Genomic DNA, 17,559 nt, shown 5'->3' with positions numbered 1-17,559 from the left:
TGTACTTTACATGGCTTGGTGCCCAAGAAGGGTTGTGCTTTGCTAAGAGGCTCTGCCAACCCAAAAAGACAAATTTGAACTGTTTAAACCAATGGCTTTCTTTCCAAAGGCCCTTTCTTACCCAAGGGGTGAGCAGACGCTTGCTCTGGGTAGTCAATATTCCCCTCAGGAGGTGCTGGACAACCCCTCAACATGCACCCAACCTAATTCCAGATCACCTTCCTCTCTCTGCAGCTCTTCCTCATGATCTTTGCCATGTGCCTCTTCCGGGGCATCCAGTAGGCCGTGGCCTGAGGAGAGTCAGCCCACCACTGCCCAGCAGCCAGCCTTCTCTCTTCCCTGCCCTCAGGCCCCAGGAGAGGAAGCAAAGCCAGCCCAAATGGCCAGGAGCATAGAGTTACTTTTTAAAAAACAAAACCAAGACAGACATGAAGTGAAGGGGCCTCGCCTAGACTCAAAGGCAAGGAGCTCTACAAGGACCGTGGGTTGGCCTGGGATCAGCTGTTCCTCAGACCAAAGGCTCATCAGTGCCCCTTGGCCCTGTCAGACTGCAGTGTCCCTTGGCCTGGGTCCCCTCTCTTAGCATTTCCAGGATTTGAGCAACCAGGAAGCAGAAAGACACCCTGGAGGAGAATCCAGGGCGCAGGCTCTGAGGAGACCACTTTTCACAACACAAGGACAAACTTGGCAGCGCCATCTGCCGTAGAATGAAGCTGTTCCTGCTCCTGGCTCACGGTGGCTCGGAAGGTGGCTCTTTCGTTTCCTTGTATTTCGGATCAAGGCCTCTCCATGGCCCTGAAAAGGGCAGTGGCCCGTCCGCAGTCACATAGCATGTGCATGACAAGATCATCTCCAGGTTGCTGTCACTCCAGCCAGGACTCCACCCCAACATAAGCTGGCCAGGACCTGCCCGCTCCAAGTTCTACGGCTGAGAAAAGTCCGTACTGTGTCCACTCTGGCCTGCTTGTACCTGTCAGAGATCCAACTGTGGTACATCACCTGTCCTCGTGGGCCATACCCCATCCCTGTTCTTTCAGGTGGAAGACACCCCAATATTGTTCCAGAGCTGAGGCTTGAAAGTGTTCCTCAAGGTCCCTGCCAAGAATTTCCCCCTTGCACACCTCCACGGATGGGTGGAGGGCACTACCTCCCAATGCAGCCTCCTGCCTTCAGATGTTCTGATGTCACCATCGACCACCTCAGCACAGAAGGGGTTTCCACTTTTCTGTCAGTGTCCCCCTTCACTCTCTTTCCTAGAGATTAAGGTCATGCCTCTTACCTGGAAACTTAACCCTACAGCGTCTTCTACCGTGACACTTTCTGTCCTTGTACGTGTGTTTTGTTATTTTCTCTAGGCTTAGATTATCAAACTAACAGATTCAAAGCCAACCAACCAACACACACACACAAACACACACACACACACACACACACACACACACACACACAACTTGAACTGCAGACTAGGTTAGCAACTGGTTGCAAGATGCCTGACCCTGCCAGGACCGTGTTAAATCTGTTAGTGTTGTCTGTCAGGATCTCACATTTGATAAATTGTGTCTGCCAAGGGCACAGCAGTGGGAACAGTGATGGAAGGAACAACTAGGTGCCTGCCCTTCTTCTCTCACATGGAAGAGCCTAGCCTGAACTCCAGCCTCCCTTTGCCTTCCTGTCACCTGAGTCATTGCTATAGCCTGTTCTGTACTGCGGTCTGTCTTCAAGGAGACATTTCTTCCATTTCCTCCTTTTCATGTGGTCCTGGCCTTCCCAAGGGTCTCTGAGTGCCACGCCGAAGTTGTCCTTATGACAGCTTGACATCTCCATAAATGAAACTGAGCTCCCTAGAGGCTGAGTCACCAGGTCAGGGGCCCCTCTGCTGGCTCCCACCCTGGACTGAGGACCCAGGCTGACTCAGAACCCAACACATACTGGACTCCAACTGCCCAGGAAGGCAAATGACTCAGCTGTTGATTGGAAGTTCATGGCCAGGCTGAGGACAGAGCCCAACCACAGTGGCTGCTACCCAGAACTGGCCCAGGCTTTCAGAGATGGGCAGGGCTGGGATAAAGAGGACTGAGCAGACAGATATCAAACCTAGGCAGTTCCAGGGTGGATCACAGACCCTCACAAGAACTTTCCACATGTATACTGAAGCACTTCACAGTAGCCCAGATTCAACCCAGTTGTGGCTCCAGTTCCTCAGCATCCTCATGGGACCAGAGACAGTCTTCATCCTCTGAGGTTGCTCGTAGCCATCTACAAGGCTGAGGGCATCCTTGTGGGGCTTGGTGAGCTGCTCTGTGTGCTCCCAGGACCAACAGCCTCAGCTAGATGCTGAGACCCTCACCCAGTAGTGAGCAGAACAGCCCCTGCCTGTCCCAGAGCTACGTAGACAGTGTATCTGACAGGCAGTGAGCTATGACTGGATCTGTAGCTCATGCTCCACAGTACCCTGTCCCAAGCCCCTGGCCTACCTGGCTTCTGAGCAGCACCTTCACTCCCAAGGAACTCTGTCACACACACACACATACATACATACACACACACATCATATGCTAAAGTCTATTTTGGAATTTGTAAATGTCCCTTGCAGTAGGAAACAGAGCTAATTTATCATTGTATCTCCCAAGTCGCCCCTTTTTATATTCTATATCAAGAGAAATTTTGTAATATAAAACAGGACACCACACAGATTGTTTCTCGTTGGTTTTTTTTTTTTTTTGTTGTTGTTGTTGTTTGTTTGTTTGTTTTTGTGACTATTTCTTACAAAAAGAAAAGGGACCAAGGAATAAATAGTGACTGTGACAGAGGCAGTCTTGGGGGCCAGGCAGAAGCACAAAAGGAGCTGAGGAGGGAGGCAGTCAGGACACCCTGAGCTCAAATTCAGGGTGGGGCTCCTACCTCCACAGCTGCCTCCTTCCAAGCTTAGCATCTTCTGGAGGCCACGGGTATCTATATGCCAACCTTGATCTGGCCTTGACCCCGCCCCATCTAAAAGTGTCACTGCAGTTTAACCAGGGTGATTTGGCCACCACCCCCAGGGCAGGCTCTGCCACCTCCTCGTGCTGAGGGCAAGCCTGGCAGATGTCCCTGAGGGCTGTGCACAGCCTGCATCTTCAACTTTACTACTCTTTCTTGGGACTATGTCTGTATTCGCGGAGGATTCCAGAGGATAAATGCTCAACATCTCTGAGAACAGTCAACAGATGTCATCTGGTCTAGGGCAGCGGGGCCTGTACTACGAGCTAGCAGTGTCTGTCTGGGCTGTGAGTTAAGAGGTGGGACTGAGGGACTAGCACAAAGCCAGTGACAGGGGGCGGATATACACAGAGGGCCTTTCCTGAATGCACAGGGACTTGTCACTCTGTCAGACCTTGGTTACAAAAGCAGCCTGGGCCACTGCTGAGCAGGTCTTCCACTGTGTCCCCTCCACTGGCTATAAGCAATCGTCATGGGGCACTTGGCAGCAGGAACAACTGAGCCCAGGTACCCTAGAGGAAGAGTCCTCGGGCATGGGGACCGTGCCCTTGCAGAAGGGAGGGGCCTCAGGCCAATCTCATAGTGTGCTTGCTGCTGAAGGGGAGGGGCCACACAGTCTTCAGCTCTACAGGCCCACTTTCAGGATGCTAAGGAACGGCAGACTCGCTCTTGTCTCTTTCTGTTGTAGAGTTTGAGGGGCTTTAGGCTTTACCTGGTAGGCCTTGGGGCAGCCTCTGGAGGGGATCTGGAGGAGGCACTGAGCCAGGTGTAGCCATGCAGACCTCGGAGGCCATGCCAAGGAAATGTCCCCACTTGGTTTCTTCTCAGAATTCCTCATGCACTAGCAGCCTGTGGACAGTCAGGTGCCAGGGACTGTCAGGCCTGTGGTATATTGTCTAACTCCGGCCTGTTGGGAAGGAACTCTGGGGCTCTGGGGTGCAGGCAGCCAGCCAGCCAGAGAATCAGAACACCCTACAGCGGGCCAAAGAGAGGGTCAGTTGTGCAGGCTAGGGATGGGGAACTTGGCTCAAGGGAGGCAGCCACTCCCCTTCCTAGATGACCTCAATTGGGGCTCTAGAAACACCGCGTGTGTGTGTGTGTGTGTGATGGACTCACACATTGTGTTTCTGAATGGGGAGAAGCTTAGAGCTGCTGCCAGGGCTGATACAACGTCCTAGAAAGGGCTTCCTGGCAGAAGAACTAACCGTGACTCAGCCCAGACCCCAAAACTCTACTCTAGACTGTGCCCATTGGAGTCTAGAGGACGAGAAAGGCAGGGCAAAGAGTTGTCCCCTAAGGGGTGAGGGGTGGGAAGCACAGGCCACAGCCTGATTTGTCACTTCTAGAATCCCAGGAGATCCAGGCTGACTCCAGGGAGTGCCTGGGAGTGAAGGAAGGTGTGTACACCCTGCCTGCCTGCAGGCCTGCCTGGGACAGTGAAGTCCCCAGCCGCTCTGGCCCAGGTCCAGGCAGGTCCCAGCCCGCTACACTTTCTTGGGTTTCCGGCCGACTTGGTAATAGTAGTAGATGCTGATAATAACAAAGAGGAGACGGCTGGCCAGGAGCAGCAGGGTCCCCAGAGACATGAGGCCTGTCTCAGCAAGCGTGGCAGTGACCACTGTGAAGGAAGTGAGGGGAGTCAAAGGTCAGGAGCAGACACATGCTCCAGTCTCTCCCATCATGACGCTATGCTGAACACCCCGCAACCATCCCTGTGGGGGTGGAAGGGCTGGCAGAACTCCGGAAGCTTAACACCAGCCTAGGCCAGAAGTGCACCACGCTGAGTGTCAGGGTGGCAGGCTTGGAAGATACGCCTATGGGAGGGAGCAGCTGGGCTGTGGATTCAGGACACTGGTCTATGTTGCAGGAGCGCCCAGTGCTCTGCTTTCTTCCTCCTGTACCCTGCTAGCCTTTCCACCCTACAGCACTCACCCAAGGACTGCACCCCGAAGTAGCATGCCTCGGTGAGCAGAGTCCAGCGGATGATGACCTTCTCGGCTGTGTAGAGCGCATTCCACATGATGAGGGAAATGCCTGTTGGGATCAAGCACAGGGACAGCCTGACCCCTGACCCCTGGCCCAGAAGTCTGAACCCCCTATCCCACAACACTCACGCCTCAGATCCTGTGGTTTCTCGGCTCTGCAGATCCAGCTCCCCAGAGGCTGCTCACAAAGCTTCTAAAGCCCTGTCCAACACGGGCAGGGCGCTCACCTCCCCAGCACTTGGAAGCTTCATCTACACAGTGGGGCGAGGACCTCCAGCCCCATGCTAGCTCTGTCCCTGTGAGTCTATGTGGAGAAGTCTGGGAGCTCTGTTACCTGGGCCTACAACTTAGTGTCCTTTAACAGAGGAGCCCCTGGAGACAGAAAACTTGTGGCAAGGAAGGACTTACCCTAGGTAAATTCCCCTGGGAGAGAGAACAGGACAGACCTTGATTTTAGTGGAAGAATGGCCATTGCGGCTAACCCCTCTGTGTCTCATCACCGGAGAAGTGACGGCTCATTTGATGACAGCCCTGACAGTCTATCTCTACCACTGCCTTGCTCACAGCAAGTTCAGGCCCGACTGTCCTAAGACTGGAGGACCTGCCTGTGAAAAGCCCCGTGGTCTTCCGAAACTGAAGTGTGGCCATCTTCCAAGGTGGCTGCCATTGAGGCCCAACATAAAACACGGAGGAAATAGGTCTAGGAAGAGAGGCTAGGTCCCCTGAAGTGCCCAGACCCCACACATACCTTGACTGACAGGAGTAAGTGTCTGACTTTGCTGTGCACACAGGGTGAGCCATGTAGTGTTTAGGGAGCGGAATGATGTTAAACTATAATGTGGTTTCCTCTCACCTATGTGCCCTCAGATTAAAGAAGAAACTAAAAGAACCAATGTCCTGGGGATAAAGATGGAGTGGGAGAGGGAGTCTGGAGAACATGGTGCTGAGAGTCTGCCCCCTCCTCCTCTAGACCATGAGACCTTCCCTGGTAGGCAGGCCCCGAGTCTCATCCAACTCTGTGTTCATTACCAGGGCATGAACCAACTACATGCATTCTATCAATGGCCACAAGGTGGCAGCACAGCCACAGATGAAGGAGCCCAGCTACCAGCCTGCTGGAGAAAGAAGGGAGGCTCTGCCAGGATCCCCAGCTGGGCAGCCCCACTCTCCCGCTGTTGGCCCGGCAATACTCACTAAGGAGGGCACCGCCGTAGAGGCGGATGGGGGTCTTGCTCGTGACCTCAGCCCCATCAAAAACGGCATCATAGAGCTGGTCAGGGAGGGCAAGGGCCTGTGGGCAGGAGAGAACAGGGTCAGCTATGATCTGAGACGAACGCCAGGGACAAAGGGCAGCATCTGATGCTGGGGTTCACAGAATCCAGAATATCTGTGCTTGTTGCTTTGGGGTACAACACAGCCGTAATGGGCAGGATGTCAGCCCGGGAGCTGGCAGAGACCCTGAAGGATGGGCCTCAGAGTGGAGACAGCAGCTGTGTTGGCATGGAGGAGTGTCTGGGGGAAGGCGAAGGGCCACGCCCAACTATCTCCCTCCATCCATCTCATTCTAAGTCTGAGGTGCCACAAGCACAGGATCTACTTGCAGCCTGGGCCAGGAAACACAGGACTCACCATGATGGCCACACTGGAGAACAGCATAGCAGAGAGAAACTGCCAGACCCTGGGGAGGTTCAGAGAGGACAGTTACAGCCACATGCACCCTGATGCCCATGGTCAAACCAGACCCAGGAGGCACCCTGTGCAACCCAAACAGCCAGGGCCATTTGAGACGACGATGAACAGTGTAGAGGTAATCCAGAACAAGGCCCAGTAATGTAGGACCTTATACATACATACCCAGGATGCAAAACTGTCAGAACAAGACCTGCTACTCACCTGAGCCCCAGAGGCTCGCGAACAGCAAACTTTATCTCATTGCCCAAAACCTGGCTGATCTGTGGACACACAAGTTAAGAGTCATCAGGGAAGACAACCTTCAGCATCCCACCACCCACCTTCATCCCAGCACCTGTGCACACCCAGGGCCCACCAGAGCATCTCTGATAGACAGAGGTTTCCCTCAACGTAAGCTCATCCACTGCTGCCCCCCTTGGCACCCAGACAAGAGGCGCTGAAAGTGGTTGGGAAAGAGAGCTCAGGGTCTGCCCATCATGGGCTGGAAGCCTGGTTCTGTGGATTACTCATATAACCTCAAGGAAGTTACTTAGCCCTTCTGAGTGAGTCTTGGCTTTCCCATCTGTACAGTGGGTTGATGACCACATGGATAACCTGCAGCGCTATAAGTCAGTTGATGCCCATACCCTAAGATGCCCAAAAACTTCTGCCACTAGACATAGCATTTCCCTGACGCTGCAGAGGGTCCTAGAAGCATAGGCAAGTCATAAAGTCATGGATCCTCTTCCTAGCACAGCTCACCTTTGACCTGTGTACTTCCCCATCGTCATCTTCCCCGCCCACGCCCAGGATCTTTCTGGTCTTCAGGCGGCTCACAAGATCTGTCTGGCTGTGCTTCTTCATGAGCGGTGGAGGCTGTTTGGCTGCCATTTTTTCTTCTGCTGAGGGACATGGGGAGACACTGGCCTCAGCCATTGTTCTTGCTGGACTTCCAGACCCCAGGTCCCAATGTAGGGTGAGAAGGATGTGGCCAGGCCCTATTCAGGGCCTAAGAGGAGATGACGCTGTTGCTGCCTCAGTTTCCTCTCCTGTAAAATGGGTTGAGGAGGATGCTTCCAGCCTGGCCTCAGTGGACACGCCACAGCCCAGGTGACTGGGTCAGACAAGGCCTTACAGTCAGCCCTGGAGCAGCATATGGGCTTTAGAAAAGGCATTTGGATGGATCTCACGGACAAGATTTCTGAGTCACAGAGACAAAGGAGACTTCAGAGAGGTAAGGACCCTGCCCAAGCCCAGAGTAAGGTCCTAGGCTACCTGCTCAGACAATCTCCTCCCCCGCCCCCACCACCTACAAGATGGTCTGCCGGTCCTTCTACCTCCTAAACAGCTATCACTGCCCATGACCTGGAGGAGGAGAGGGTTAGTCATGAGGAAAGAAGACGTTAAGCCAAGAAAATGAGGCTTTAAGTAGTGACCACACCACCCAAGCCTAAACCACTCCCTGCCATTAGCATCCACAGCCTGTACCCCAGCCTACGCCCGCCCACCATCTTCCACAGCCCCAGATCATGCCACCCCCAGCAATACCACAGGCCAGTTCTGGGCACACACTGAGATGGGCAGTGAGCTAGACTCTGAGACGGACACTGGAGTCTGAGGCGAGCTTCCTCTCCTGTGCTCTGTCCTCACAACCTAGGAGAGAAGACAGGGCGTGGAGGGGACAAAGTGAAGCTCTGGCTGACCCACAGGTGAGGTGAGATCAACAGGATGTCCCACTGAACAATAGCACAGCATCCCACCAGCCTGTTCACTCAGCCAATGCCAAGGACCTCTACCCCAGCATCTCATTTTCACCCAGAGAACTCATTTCAAGGCAGAACTTAAAAGCCGTCTTTCCTCCTTCAAGCCGCCCGCTGCTCAGAGCCATGTCCCTGAGCAAATGTCTTCTAGCCCCATGAATATCCCCAGGTTGCTTTTCAAACCCTCCAGAGTCTTGGAATGAAATAGACCATCCCAACAAATACAACAGCAGAAAGGCACAGCTGGTGTGGATGCCGGGTGGGGTGAGGGTACATTAGAAGAGGCCCTGGAGGGATTCTTCAACGTGACACAAAAGTCACCGCTGGGGCTGAAGGGAGAGCGAGACCTGGGCCCCAGGTCCTGACACACAACCCTGTTTTTCGTGTGAAATGAGTGGCTATGTTTTCCTTCCGGTACCTGATGGGGGTGCTGGAATCAGGATGGGACGACCCGAGGCTGGCCACACCCAATAGAGAGGTACTCAGTGCCCCCAAGGGGAAGCAGGGATGTCCTTTCAGTCACACTGTCCCAAGAGGGGCCCAATGCCCAGCCCAGGATAGCACTTCGTTCTCCCCCACCTGACAGACAGGACCACACAAGGGTGCAGAACTCAGCCTGGCCAACCCTCCTTGAAGAACAGAGCACTTGCCCACATCCTTCCGATGTCCCCTCTGACTCCTCCTTTCAATTCACACAGAAATGACCTGTAGGTCATTCACATCACTGCCACCACCAGGTCAGGACACAGTGAGTTCACGTGTCCAGATTGCAGTGTGCTACCCCAGGTCTACCCTGATCTCGCACTTGCAGTAGTTACAGGTCTGAGCTCTGTCTCTCCAGCTCCGTCTGGATTTTTCTCAAATTTAGTATAAACAGAATCATAAAGCGTATGAACGTTTGCCTGCCCAGCGCCTCCCACTCAACAGGATGCCTTTCCCAGCTTGGCTAGGCCCAGTCCCCAATCGTCCGTTCCTTTCTACTGTGCGTCACTGTTCTGTGTGACGTCATACCAAACAGGGACATTCGGTTGACGGTATCTGTCCTTTGTGTGGTTTTGTTGGGACCACACATCTGCAGGCCTCCGAGGCAAATAGCCCAGAGTGGGAGTGCTGAAGTGTGTGGACAAAGCAAACAGCCAGGTCACCGCACACATGCCTTCTACACACTCCTGACACCCCTTGCGGGGGTCACTTCTGTTTTAGCCCTACTCTGTGGGATCCCTGGACTCTTAAACTTTCTGATGAAACCAGGTGTGACAAGCTGCTTGACTCAATCCTGCTGTGCCCTTGGGTGAGTCACCTAACTAATCCAAGCCTCGCTTTCCTTATCTCTGAGCGTTCCAAGACCTTGAGGGAAATAGGAGAAGCTGGGCAGAATACGAAGAGCCGGCCCTGTACAGAAGACAGCCCATCCCCTGAGCTCCGTGAGTCGTGGACAGTCAGACACCAGAGCTCCACTGCTGTCCTCAGCAGTCACACCCAACCCTAACCCTGCCCCAAGCTGGTCTAAGGAGAATCAAGACCCTGGGCAGAGACGAATTCACAAAGTGACAACCGGAGGACTGCATACTTGCTGCTTGGACTCACATCTGGGCTCTCCAGTGGGTTACATGGGCTTGTAAGCCATCTGCTTAGCCTCTGTGCCTCAGTCTCCCCACTTATATGGGGAAGGAAGGGGCTGACTCCCAGAACACTCAGAAGCATGTCGTCTCCCTCAACTCTGTGGTCAGTGTCCTGTTCAGTGTTCAGAGAAGATGGCAGTTATTAGACAGGATGCCACCATCCTCCTGAACACTTCCCTTACACTGGGAGTTGTCTCTTAACAGAAAGGGCCAAAAGAATGATCTCATCAGCACTTTCCCCATTACACAGGACCGAGACCCCAGACCTCAGTACCCAATGCAAAGTTAGGTATATCATGTTCATCTACGGGCAGATTTCCTCTGCCCCGTGACTCACTCACCAACACACACACACACACACACAGAGCGTTTTAGCCTCTCCCCCACCAAAGCCATGGGTTTCAGTCTTTGTATCATTTAACATAAGTGAGGGCACCTTCCCCTCCCCCACTCCATTTCGGGCAAGGCTGGTCACATGCTGGCCTTGAATCTTGGCGCTATCCACTTAGGGACTGACTGCAGAAGAGCTACTAGGACACCCCTAGCCTCAGTTTCCCTCTGTTGGAAACGGGGATGCAGAAGTGCCAGTGATTGTAGAAGGATACCCTGGGCAGGGTCTGTTCTCCCTCCCACTGACCTCTTTCCTCACCCAGACGAGGAGCGTGGAAAAGGCCCCTTCCACTCAGGCCTGCTTTCCTACACGCTACTCCGAGCCCCCCCCCCCACTCCCCATTGACTGTGGAAGTGGGAGGAATGGCTAATCATCCACCCTCATGCTCACATGGTGGAGATGAACTAGGTGCCCGGCAAGCCTTCATCCTTCTAAGAGTGACAGTCACTCCGTGCACTGGTCCTCCACAGACCAGCTCTACCCTGCCCTCCTCCTCAGGCTTGACTGTTCATTCCTAGACATCTACAACATCACTTTTCATTCCCTAGTAACAGAAGAGCAGAGGAGGGCTGTGCTCCTCAGAGCATCTGTCCTCACAGCCCAGACCTCCCTACCTGCAATCTATGGGGACTGCCAGGAAGAGAGAAGAGGCGGGCTGTTGCTCCTACCACACACTGAACAGGCAGAAACTTAAGGCCTATGGGGCGAGATCTGCCCTAAACTACATTTGAGCTATTGGCCCAGGGTGGAGAGGGATGTCCATGGGGCTGACTTCCAACCTGGTCACTCTCTAAGAGGCGGGGCCTTTAACCCAGTAGTGTCATCTGAAGCTCCAGTATACCAGCTTAGATGATAGTGCTGTCCTGAGGTGGTGCAGACACTAGGGGACTGGGTGTCTAAACGCAGGAAAAGGGGGATTCTTGGGTGTACAATGCCAGAGGATGAGAAACGCTCTCCCCACCACCTGTGCCTTTTTTGAAGACAGTTTCCCTGAATAGTCCTGGCTGTCCTGTAGACCAGGCTGGCCTTGAACTCAGAGATCTGCCTGCTTTGCCTCCCCAGTGCTGGGATTAAAGGCATATGCCACCATGCCCAGCAGAGGGACACACTCCTAATGATTAGGAAAACTTGGAGCCAAAGTTCAAGTCTTCCTCTTCACATCTCTGTGACCTCAGGAAGATTACTTCCAAGTCCACATCTAAGAAACTAGACTGGGTCTACTCAGCAAGTTTGTGATACACCATAGATTACAGCTGAAGAACCAGGTCCCTGGTCTGCGATCTACAAAGGACAGCCAAACCAAAACAAACAAACAACAACAAAACCTGTGTTAATGAACTCCTAGCCAGACTCAGGCCTGGGCAGCAGATCTGAGAGGCAGGGCCCACACTTCTCATGCTGATCCTGGAGGACTTCCCCATCCTTCCCAGGAAGCCTGGTTGCCATAGAAACCAATGGACTGCAGAGCTGTCCCGACAGGGAGGCTGTGCCCAGGAGGGCTGGCTTAGGAAACCTGCTGGCCTGGGAGGGGGAGGGGAAGAAGGGACCCAGAACACCCACAGCTGTTCCAGTGACTTCCCTTGAGTAACTGCCACAACCCCTCAACCAGGGAGCCACTTCCTCCCCCCCCCCCCCCCCGTGTGGGTACAGGTGCAGTGGCTGCAAATGCCCTCTTGCCGGTGAGGAAGGAGCTAGCTGCCCACACGTCCTGCCTGAGCTGGAGACAGTAGCTAGCTGCTGGCACATCCAGCCTGGGAACCCCCTGAAGTCCACGTTATTGCCTGTGACAGCAGCCATATTTCCAGTCTTTTTCAGAGGAGAGCACTAAAGCCCGAGAGACTTTTATTCAAGAGTCCCTGGCTTGGAGGGTGTGGTGGAGCTGGAATTCAAGTTCACTGTGAGCTGAGCTTGCTGCACTGGCTCTCCTGAGAGGATCTGGGGTGGGTGGGAGGCTGGGGGATGAATGTGTGTGCTTGTGTGTGCACAAGTATCTCGTTATGAACTTGGAAAGCTTCTCTCCCCAAGCATAACTAAGCTTCAACCCATCTTCCAGAGCAACCTCCCCTGAAAGTCTTGGTGTGTCCCCAGTGTCTGAAGCCTCACCCTGACTCTGTCGGGCCTCTCTTGGGTTCAGATCCTGTGCTGTGGGCAGGGCTCTGGGAACCAGTGCCACCAACGGGAGCCCACTGTTCGGTGGCCCCTCTGTGTAGAATGGCAGGAAATGGGTGTGAACAGGGCTGCATTCAGGGGAGGACAGGGATGGTCAGAGTCAGAGCTTTAAGAGCTCTCGGCCCCAAAGCTATGTCATCTGAGGCCTCTTCTAGAGAACCCCACTCATGTGGGACAAGATTAAGGTCTAGCAACCCAGTAGGAACCAACTGCTAGGTCTCCGTGGCAAAGTGGCCACATTCTGTGATTGTCACAGAAACCAGAGGGTAAAGGTACCACATTCCCACCTTAGGATGCATTACCAGACCTGGACTCAGGCAGACCTGCTCCCCTGTGAAGAGCCACATTCCTTGCAAATAGGTGCCACGCCTCACCCACAAAGCCAAGGGTCACGGGATACGGCCAGTGAGACTAACACATAGTGTCCTCTGCTGTGCGGGTCTCTTCAGAGATCGTCCAGACCCAAGCAAAGGGGAAATGGAGAAGATGCTACATGCACAGGGCCTGCTGGTAGACAAGCAGAGCCTCAGGCCCCAGAGAATGGAATTATTCTATAGCCGCCTGGGTGGACCAAGCAGTGCTGGTGGCCTGTCACCTCTCCGCCACCTGCCTCTCACCAGCTTGATTGTCACTAAGATGCCAGTGAATGGTGCAGATGACAAAGACTATGCCATGAAAACTGTTAGTGTGGCATCCGTGGCCACAGGCGCATCCCAGTGACAAAGCTATGGGGTCCATGCCAAGTTCCTCGAGCCTTCGAGATCCTAACTCACTCTGGGATCTGGAGTCACAGGTTTGCCCTGCCACTGGGAGGTCAGGGTGCTCAGAGCCACTGTGCTTCAAGAAGGACAGCTGAGATCACGGGCACGGCAAGCGAGCAGGACTTGCCGTCAGGACAATTCTGTGTGGGTGGTAAATGTGGTCCAGAAGGCCCTCCCCGGGTCTGACTCGGCAAACATGACCCCAGCTATATAAACACATCCATTTGCATTTCAACAAGGCCTTGCTCAGCCTAGGCAGCCGGTGGGGCCTCCCCCAATTTCCTGTGGAGATTTTCTCTTTGCTCTCTCTGTCTTTGGGAGGTGGCTGACTTCTAGAGAGATGGAGGAAAGGCCTGACTCTCATCACCTGTATCTTCAGAGCAACAGCTGTAGCCTTGGGCTGTGCAGCAAGAAGGTGGGTGGGGCTCGGGTCTGGGAGCCACACCCCTGCAGCGAAGGAGGGCTTGGCTTCACCCAGAGTTCTGAGGCTGCGCCCGCCCCGTGTAAACCAAAGCCAGTCTCTCGGGCAGCCTCGCAGAAGTCACTGACAAGGCCTTGCCTGGCCTGTCACTTGCAAAAGGCAAGATGCAGCATGGAGAATTCCTGTCCTTTTCAACCCCGAGTGGGCCTGCCTCCCTGGGGCCTGGTGACCGAGTCAGTGCCCTCGGGGTCGCTGGCCTGTCACTCATCAGCTTCTAGTCCCCCAGGGCCAGAGTTCTCCTGTGAATAAGGCAGCAGGCCCCTCCCGTGCTCGACAAAGCAGAGGCGGCAATGCAACTCAGGGCTTCCTTGAAGGCATGCTGCATGCTAACCCAGGTCTCCAGACAAGATGGTCTGCATCACAGACCAAAGCTGAGACTTCCCTCCCCATACTTAGGCTCTGGCTGAGTGGTTAATAGGGCAAGTCACCCCTCAAAAACTCCACGCTCACACCGTCAGCCTCCAGATCCCGTGAACTTGTATGGCGTTGGAAGAGAGGCCAGCCTCTCTGGGCCTCAAATTTCCCGGTCTGTTAAATGGACACAGTGACACTTACTTAGCCCTGAATAGAAGAAGTTGCTCTACAAACATCCAGAATAGTTTGTGGTCCGTAGCCAGTGATCAACGATGCTGTTTAGACCAGTTTCCTCTTTTACTAAAGCAGTTTCAGAGCAGAACCCCTTCTGGGTATCCATGCCCACACACTCGGGGTATACCAAAGAGGGCAGTATCAGAAGGAAGCGGGGTGGGGCAGAATAAAGGTGACTCTGGGTCACGGCCAGCGCACTGACCCAGGCAGCTGTGAAGAAGCTGTCTCCCTGTCCCTGGCTACTATGGCTGTGGGAGGGGCACAGAGACTGGTACTGGGGATAAGGCCTTCCCATCTGAATCCAGAACAAAATGGCCATCCTGTAGCTGGGGGTCTGGGGGATGCTGGTTTACAAATTCTCTCTTGATATCACCTATGAGATAGGGGTCCCCGTTCTTTCTCAGCAGTACCTCCTATCTCTTCCCCACCCCACTGCGGGACTCAAAACACAGCACTGACCACTCCTTCAAATGGCCTCAACGCCTTAATGTTCCCGACTCTGGCTGTCTTTCTGACGGGCTCTTTCTGCGTAGACCAGACTGGTCTGTAACTCAGACTCTTCCTGCCTCGGCTTTCTTGGTACTTGGGCAAGGCATGGCGAGTGGCCCAGTCAGCTTACTGTTTATTTGCCTCTTCTTGCTTTCGGCCACGGCCCTACCTAGAATCTTGACAGCTTTCACAGGTGTGCAGGGACTGTGGGAGCAGTGCTGGCCAACTCTTTTGTGGAGTACTGGAAGATTCTTGGGGCAGTGAGTGAACACACAGAAATGCCAAGAATAATTAGTGAAGGCCCTGCCCCTAGCCTCTGTCCTCTGTCCAGCAGATGGGGCTGTCACAGTCCAGGCTGTGAACTGGGGTGAGAGGGGAGGCAGAGGTCCTGGGCCAGGAAAGTGGAGGCAGTCAGACTTGAGAGTTAAGCAGAGAAACTAAGGCAGAGGGCACCTAGGGCACCGAGGCCATAGGGTAAAGAGCGCTGTCTATTCGAAGGTGACAACAGAAACCTGAAGAATATTCTGACTTCCCAACGATCCTACAGGAAAATAGATTTTTTTTTGCTTTTTTGTTTGTTTGTTTGTTTGCTTGCTTTGGTTTTTGCCTCGCACTGAGCCAGAGGCTGCCACCAAGGGGCAGGTGGTGTTCCTTCGGATTCTTCCAGGTACCCACCACAGTCGGCTGGCGGCAGGTGGCGGCCTCTCTCTAGTAGCCTCCAGACAGGAGACACAGCTGGGTGGGTGTCCCTACAACCCAGAGACTTCTATACTCCCGCCAGGCCCATCCAGAAAGTTTGTCTAAGCGAAACGAAACAGAAAGTCCGTGCTGGGGGGCTTTGAGGAGGTCTCGGTCGTGTGCTTTAAGGCTTTGGGTCAAAGTGGGAGTGGGTCCTGGGCCTATCCCTGCTCCTCCATCTCACAGGCGGGAGAAGTCCGCTTCATCCAGGACGCAAAAAGGCGGCGGGAGGGGAGCCTAAGCAAGCGGCTGGCCTCGAGGTGCCCCGAGGATGGTGCGCTGAGTATTTTATGCGCACTATATGGTACCCCAATCCATCCTGCACCAGGCAATGGCGCTACCCCTCACAGCTAACCGCGCGGTTTCGAAGAGAGTCGCCCGGGTCCTCCTGCAACACCCTCCTGACACCGCCACCCCCGACTGGGGTCAGGCCCAACCACTTTTCGGTGCGCTCCTCTCCAGCAGGGACTCTGGAGTGTCACCGGCTTTGCCCCTTCCCCCTCTGATCTATCCTCCTCCCCGCGCCGAGGACACTCCCCTACTTTGTGAGGCAGGAGTCTGAGACTCCTTCAGACCCGGGCACCCACACAAAAGGTTCGGCCAGACCAATGGACAGCGGGAACCCCTCCACCTTCTCCGTCCGCGTACCCGTGGGGGCGAGGACCCGGAAACTCGCAAGTTTACACCACGCAATCCTCGGGCCAGGAAACAAAGGCGGGAGGGGAGGCTGTGGTGAGAAAGGGGGAGGGGACCGAGAGCGAGCGCGGAAGACAGAGACCCCGAGATAAAAGAAACTGCTTTACTCTCCGCTCTCTCTAGCTCCGAACCAAAGAGATAAAGCCGAGGAGGAGGAGGCCGAGGGCAAAATAAACGGCCCTGGGGGAAGGAGGTGACGGAGAAGAGAGCTGGTGGAGAAAGGGAAACCAAGTCAGAGCAAGGGGACAAACAAAAAGGACGGAGGACAGTGCCACGAGGAGCTCAGCGGGGATTCCTGGCGCCCGCCAACCCGCAGGTGCCAAGCTGTCTCGGCGCCCGGCTGTCGCTCACAGGGTGCTCGCTGCCCCCGGCGGTCCCTAAGGCCCCCGGCGTCCACGGGCTGCGCTGCGCAGGCAGCGGCCGGCGCGGTGGCAGCGGTGGAGAAGTGCGAGTCTAGTGGCTGCGGGCAGCAGACTTACGTTCCTAGCGCGCGGGTTGCTGCGCTCGCGGAGCTGGTGTGCCTTGCGGACGCTCCGGCCCGGGGAGTCTCACATCGCGGCCCCGCGCTGGGCAGGCAGGGCAGGGCAGGGCAGGGCAAGCTGGACTCCTGGCGCTGCCGGGCTCGCCCGAGTCTGGCGGCCCGCACTGGTCCCTCCTCTTGTGCCGCGCACAAGCCAATGGCGCGCCGTCCCCTCCCACGCGTTGGGCTGCCTCGCCCCCGAGGTGGCCGGGGCGGGCACAGAGGGGATGGGGGGGACCCAGAGCTGCAACGGAGGGCCTACCGGGAGCCGCCTGCGGAGGGCGCACCCACGCTTGGCTAGGGGATTCCCGGACGGGGACATCCTGCCGCTGCGCCACCCAGGACTTTCGCGGAAGTTCTGAAGACAGCGCCCCTTTCCTCTGGAGAGCAAACATATCTCTATGGGTTTATAAAACACCCATTCTCAGGTCTAGGCTGGTGTCTAGGGTGGAAGGAAAGAATCGGCTTTGGCCCGTAGGGTCCCCCACGTGTGAAACAAGGTTAATAAAATCATCACCGTTTGCTAAAACACTTTTAAGAACAAAGTAGCGTTCTCAACAGTCTAATATGTAAATAGGACTAGTCCCAGTTCACAAAACTTGAGTCATTCATATTTAGCCTAGGGCTGATGATATTGGAGATGTTCTTTCACCCAGGCCACCCTTATCTCCCCAGTTTGGTGTGAATCCCAGATGACAAGAACTTTCAC

The 17,559-nt window shown here is 54.8% G+C and overlaps 2 protein-coding genes across 7 annotated transcripts in view; one reads left to right on the top strand and one right to left on the bottom strand.

Moving 5' to 3' along the window:
* TSPAN18 (tetraspanin 18) overlaps window positions 1-2,630 on the top strand; it is a 122,958-nt gene extending 120,328 nt beyond the window's left edge. For both annotated transcript variants that reach the window (XM_080931052.1, XM_080931051.1), the window contains one exon: window positions 235-2,630. In XM_080931052.1, the coding sequence (XP_080787178.1) occupies window positions 235-282 (48 nt within the window). In that variant the 3' untranslated portion in view covers window positions 283-2,630. The remainder of the gene's footprint in view (window positions 1-234) is intronic.
* Window positions 2,631-2,733: 103 nt separating this feature from the next.
* TP53I11 (tumor protein p53 inducible protein 11) lies at window positions 2,734-16,929 on the bottom strand. Of its 5 annotated transcripts, none has more exons than XM_080931670.1 (8): window positions 16,810-16,929; window positions 8,184-8,288; window positions 7,398-7,537; window positions 6,858-6,916; window positions 6,594-6,642; window positions 6,159-6,255; window positions 4,912-5,013; window positions 2,734-4,597 (listed from the first exon to the last, which is right to left on the bottom strand). In XM_080931670.1, exons 3-8 carry the CDS (start codon window positions 7,524-7,526, stop codon window positions 4,464-4,466), a joined length of 570 nt encoding a protein of 189 aa, XP_080787796.1. In that variant the 5' UTR covers window positions 7,527-7,537; window positions 8,184-8,288; window positions 16,810-16,929; the 3' UTR covers window positions 2,734-4,463. The 5 variants fall into 5 exon arrangements, with proteins under 5 accessions (XP_080787796.1, XP_080787794.1, XP_080787793.1 ...); XM_080931668.1 differs by having other exon boundaries at window positions 7,398-7,534; XM_080931667.1 differs by having other exon boundaries at window positions 7,398-7,684; window positions 8,208-8,288.
* Between the last annotated feature and the right edge of the window lie 630 nt (window positions 16,930-17,559).

Source organism: Micromys minutus (assembly GCF_963924665.1).
Source record: "Micromys minutus genome assembly, chromosome: 17".
Taxonomy (NCBI): domain Eukaryota; kingdom Metazoa; phylum Chordata; class Mammalia; order Rodentia; family Muridae; genus Micromys; species Micromys minutus.
Note: the sequence above shows the minus strand (reverse complement) of the source record. Positions and strands in the feature narration are given on the sequence as shown.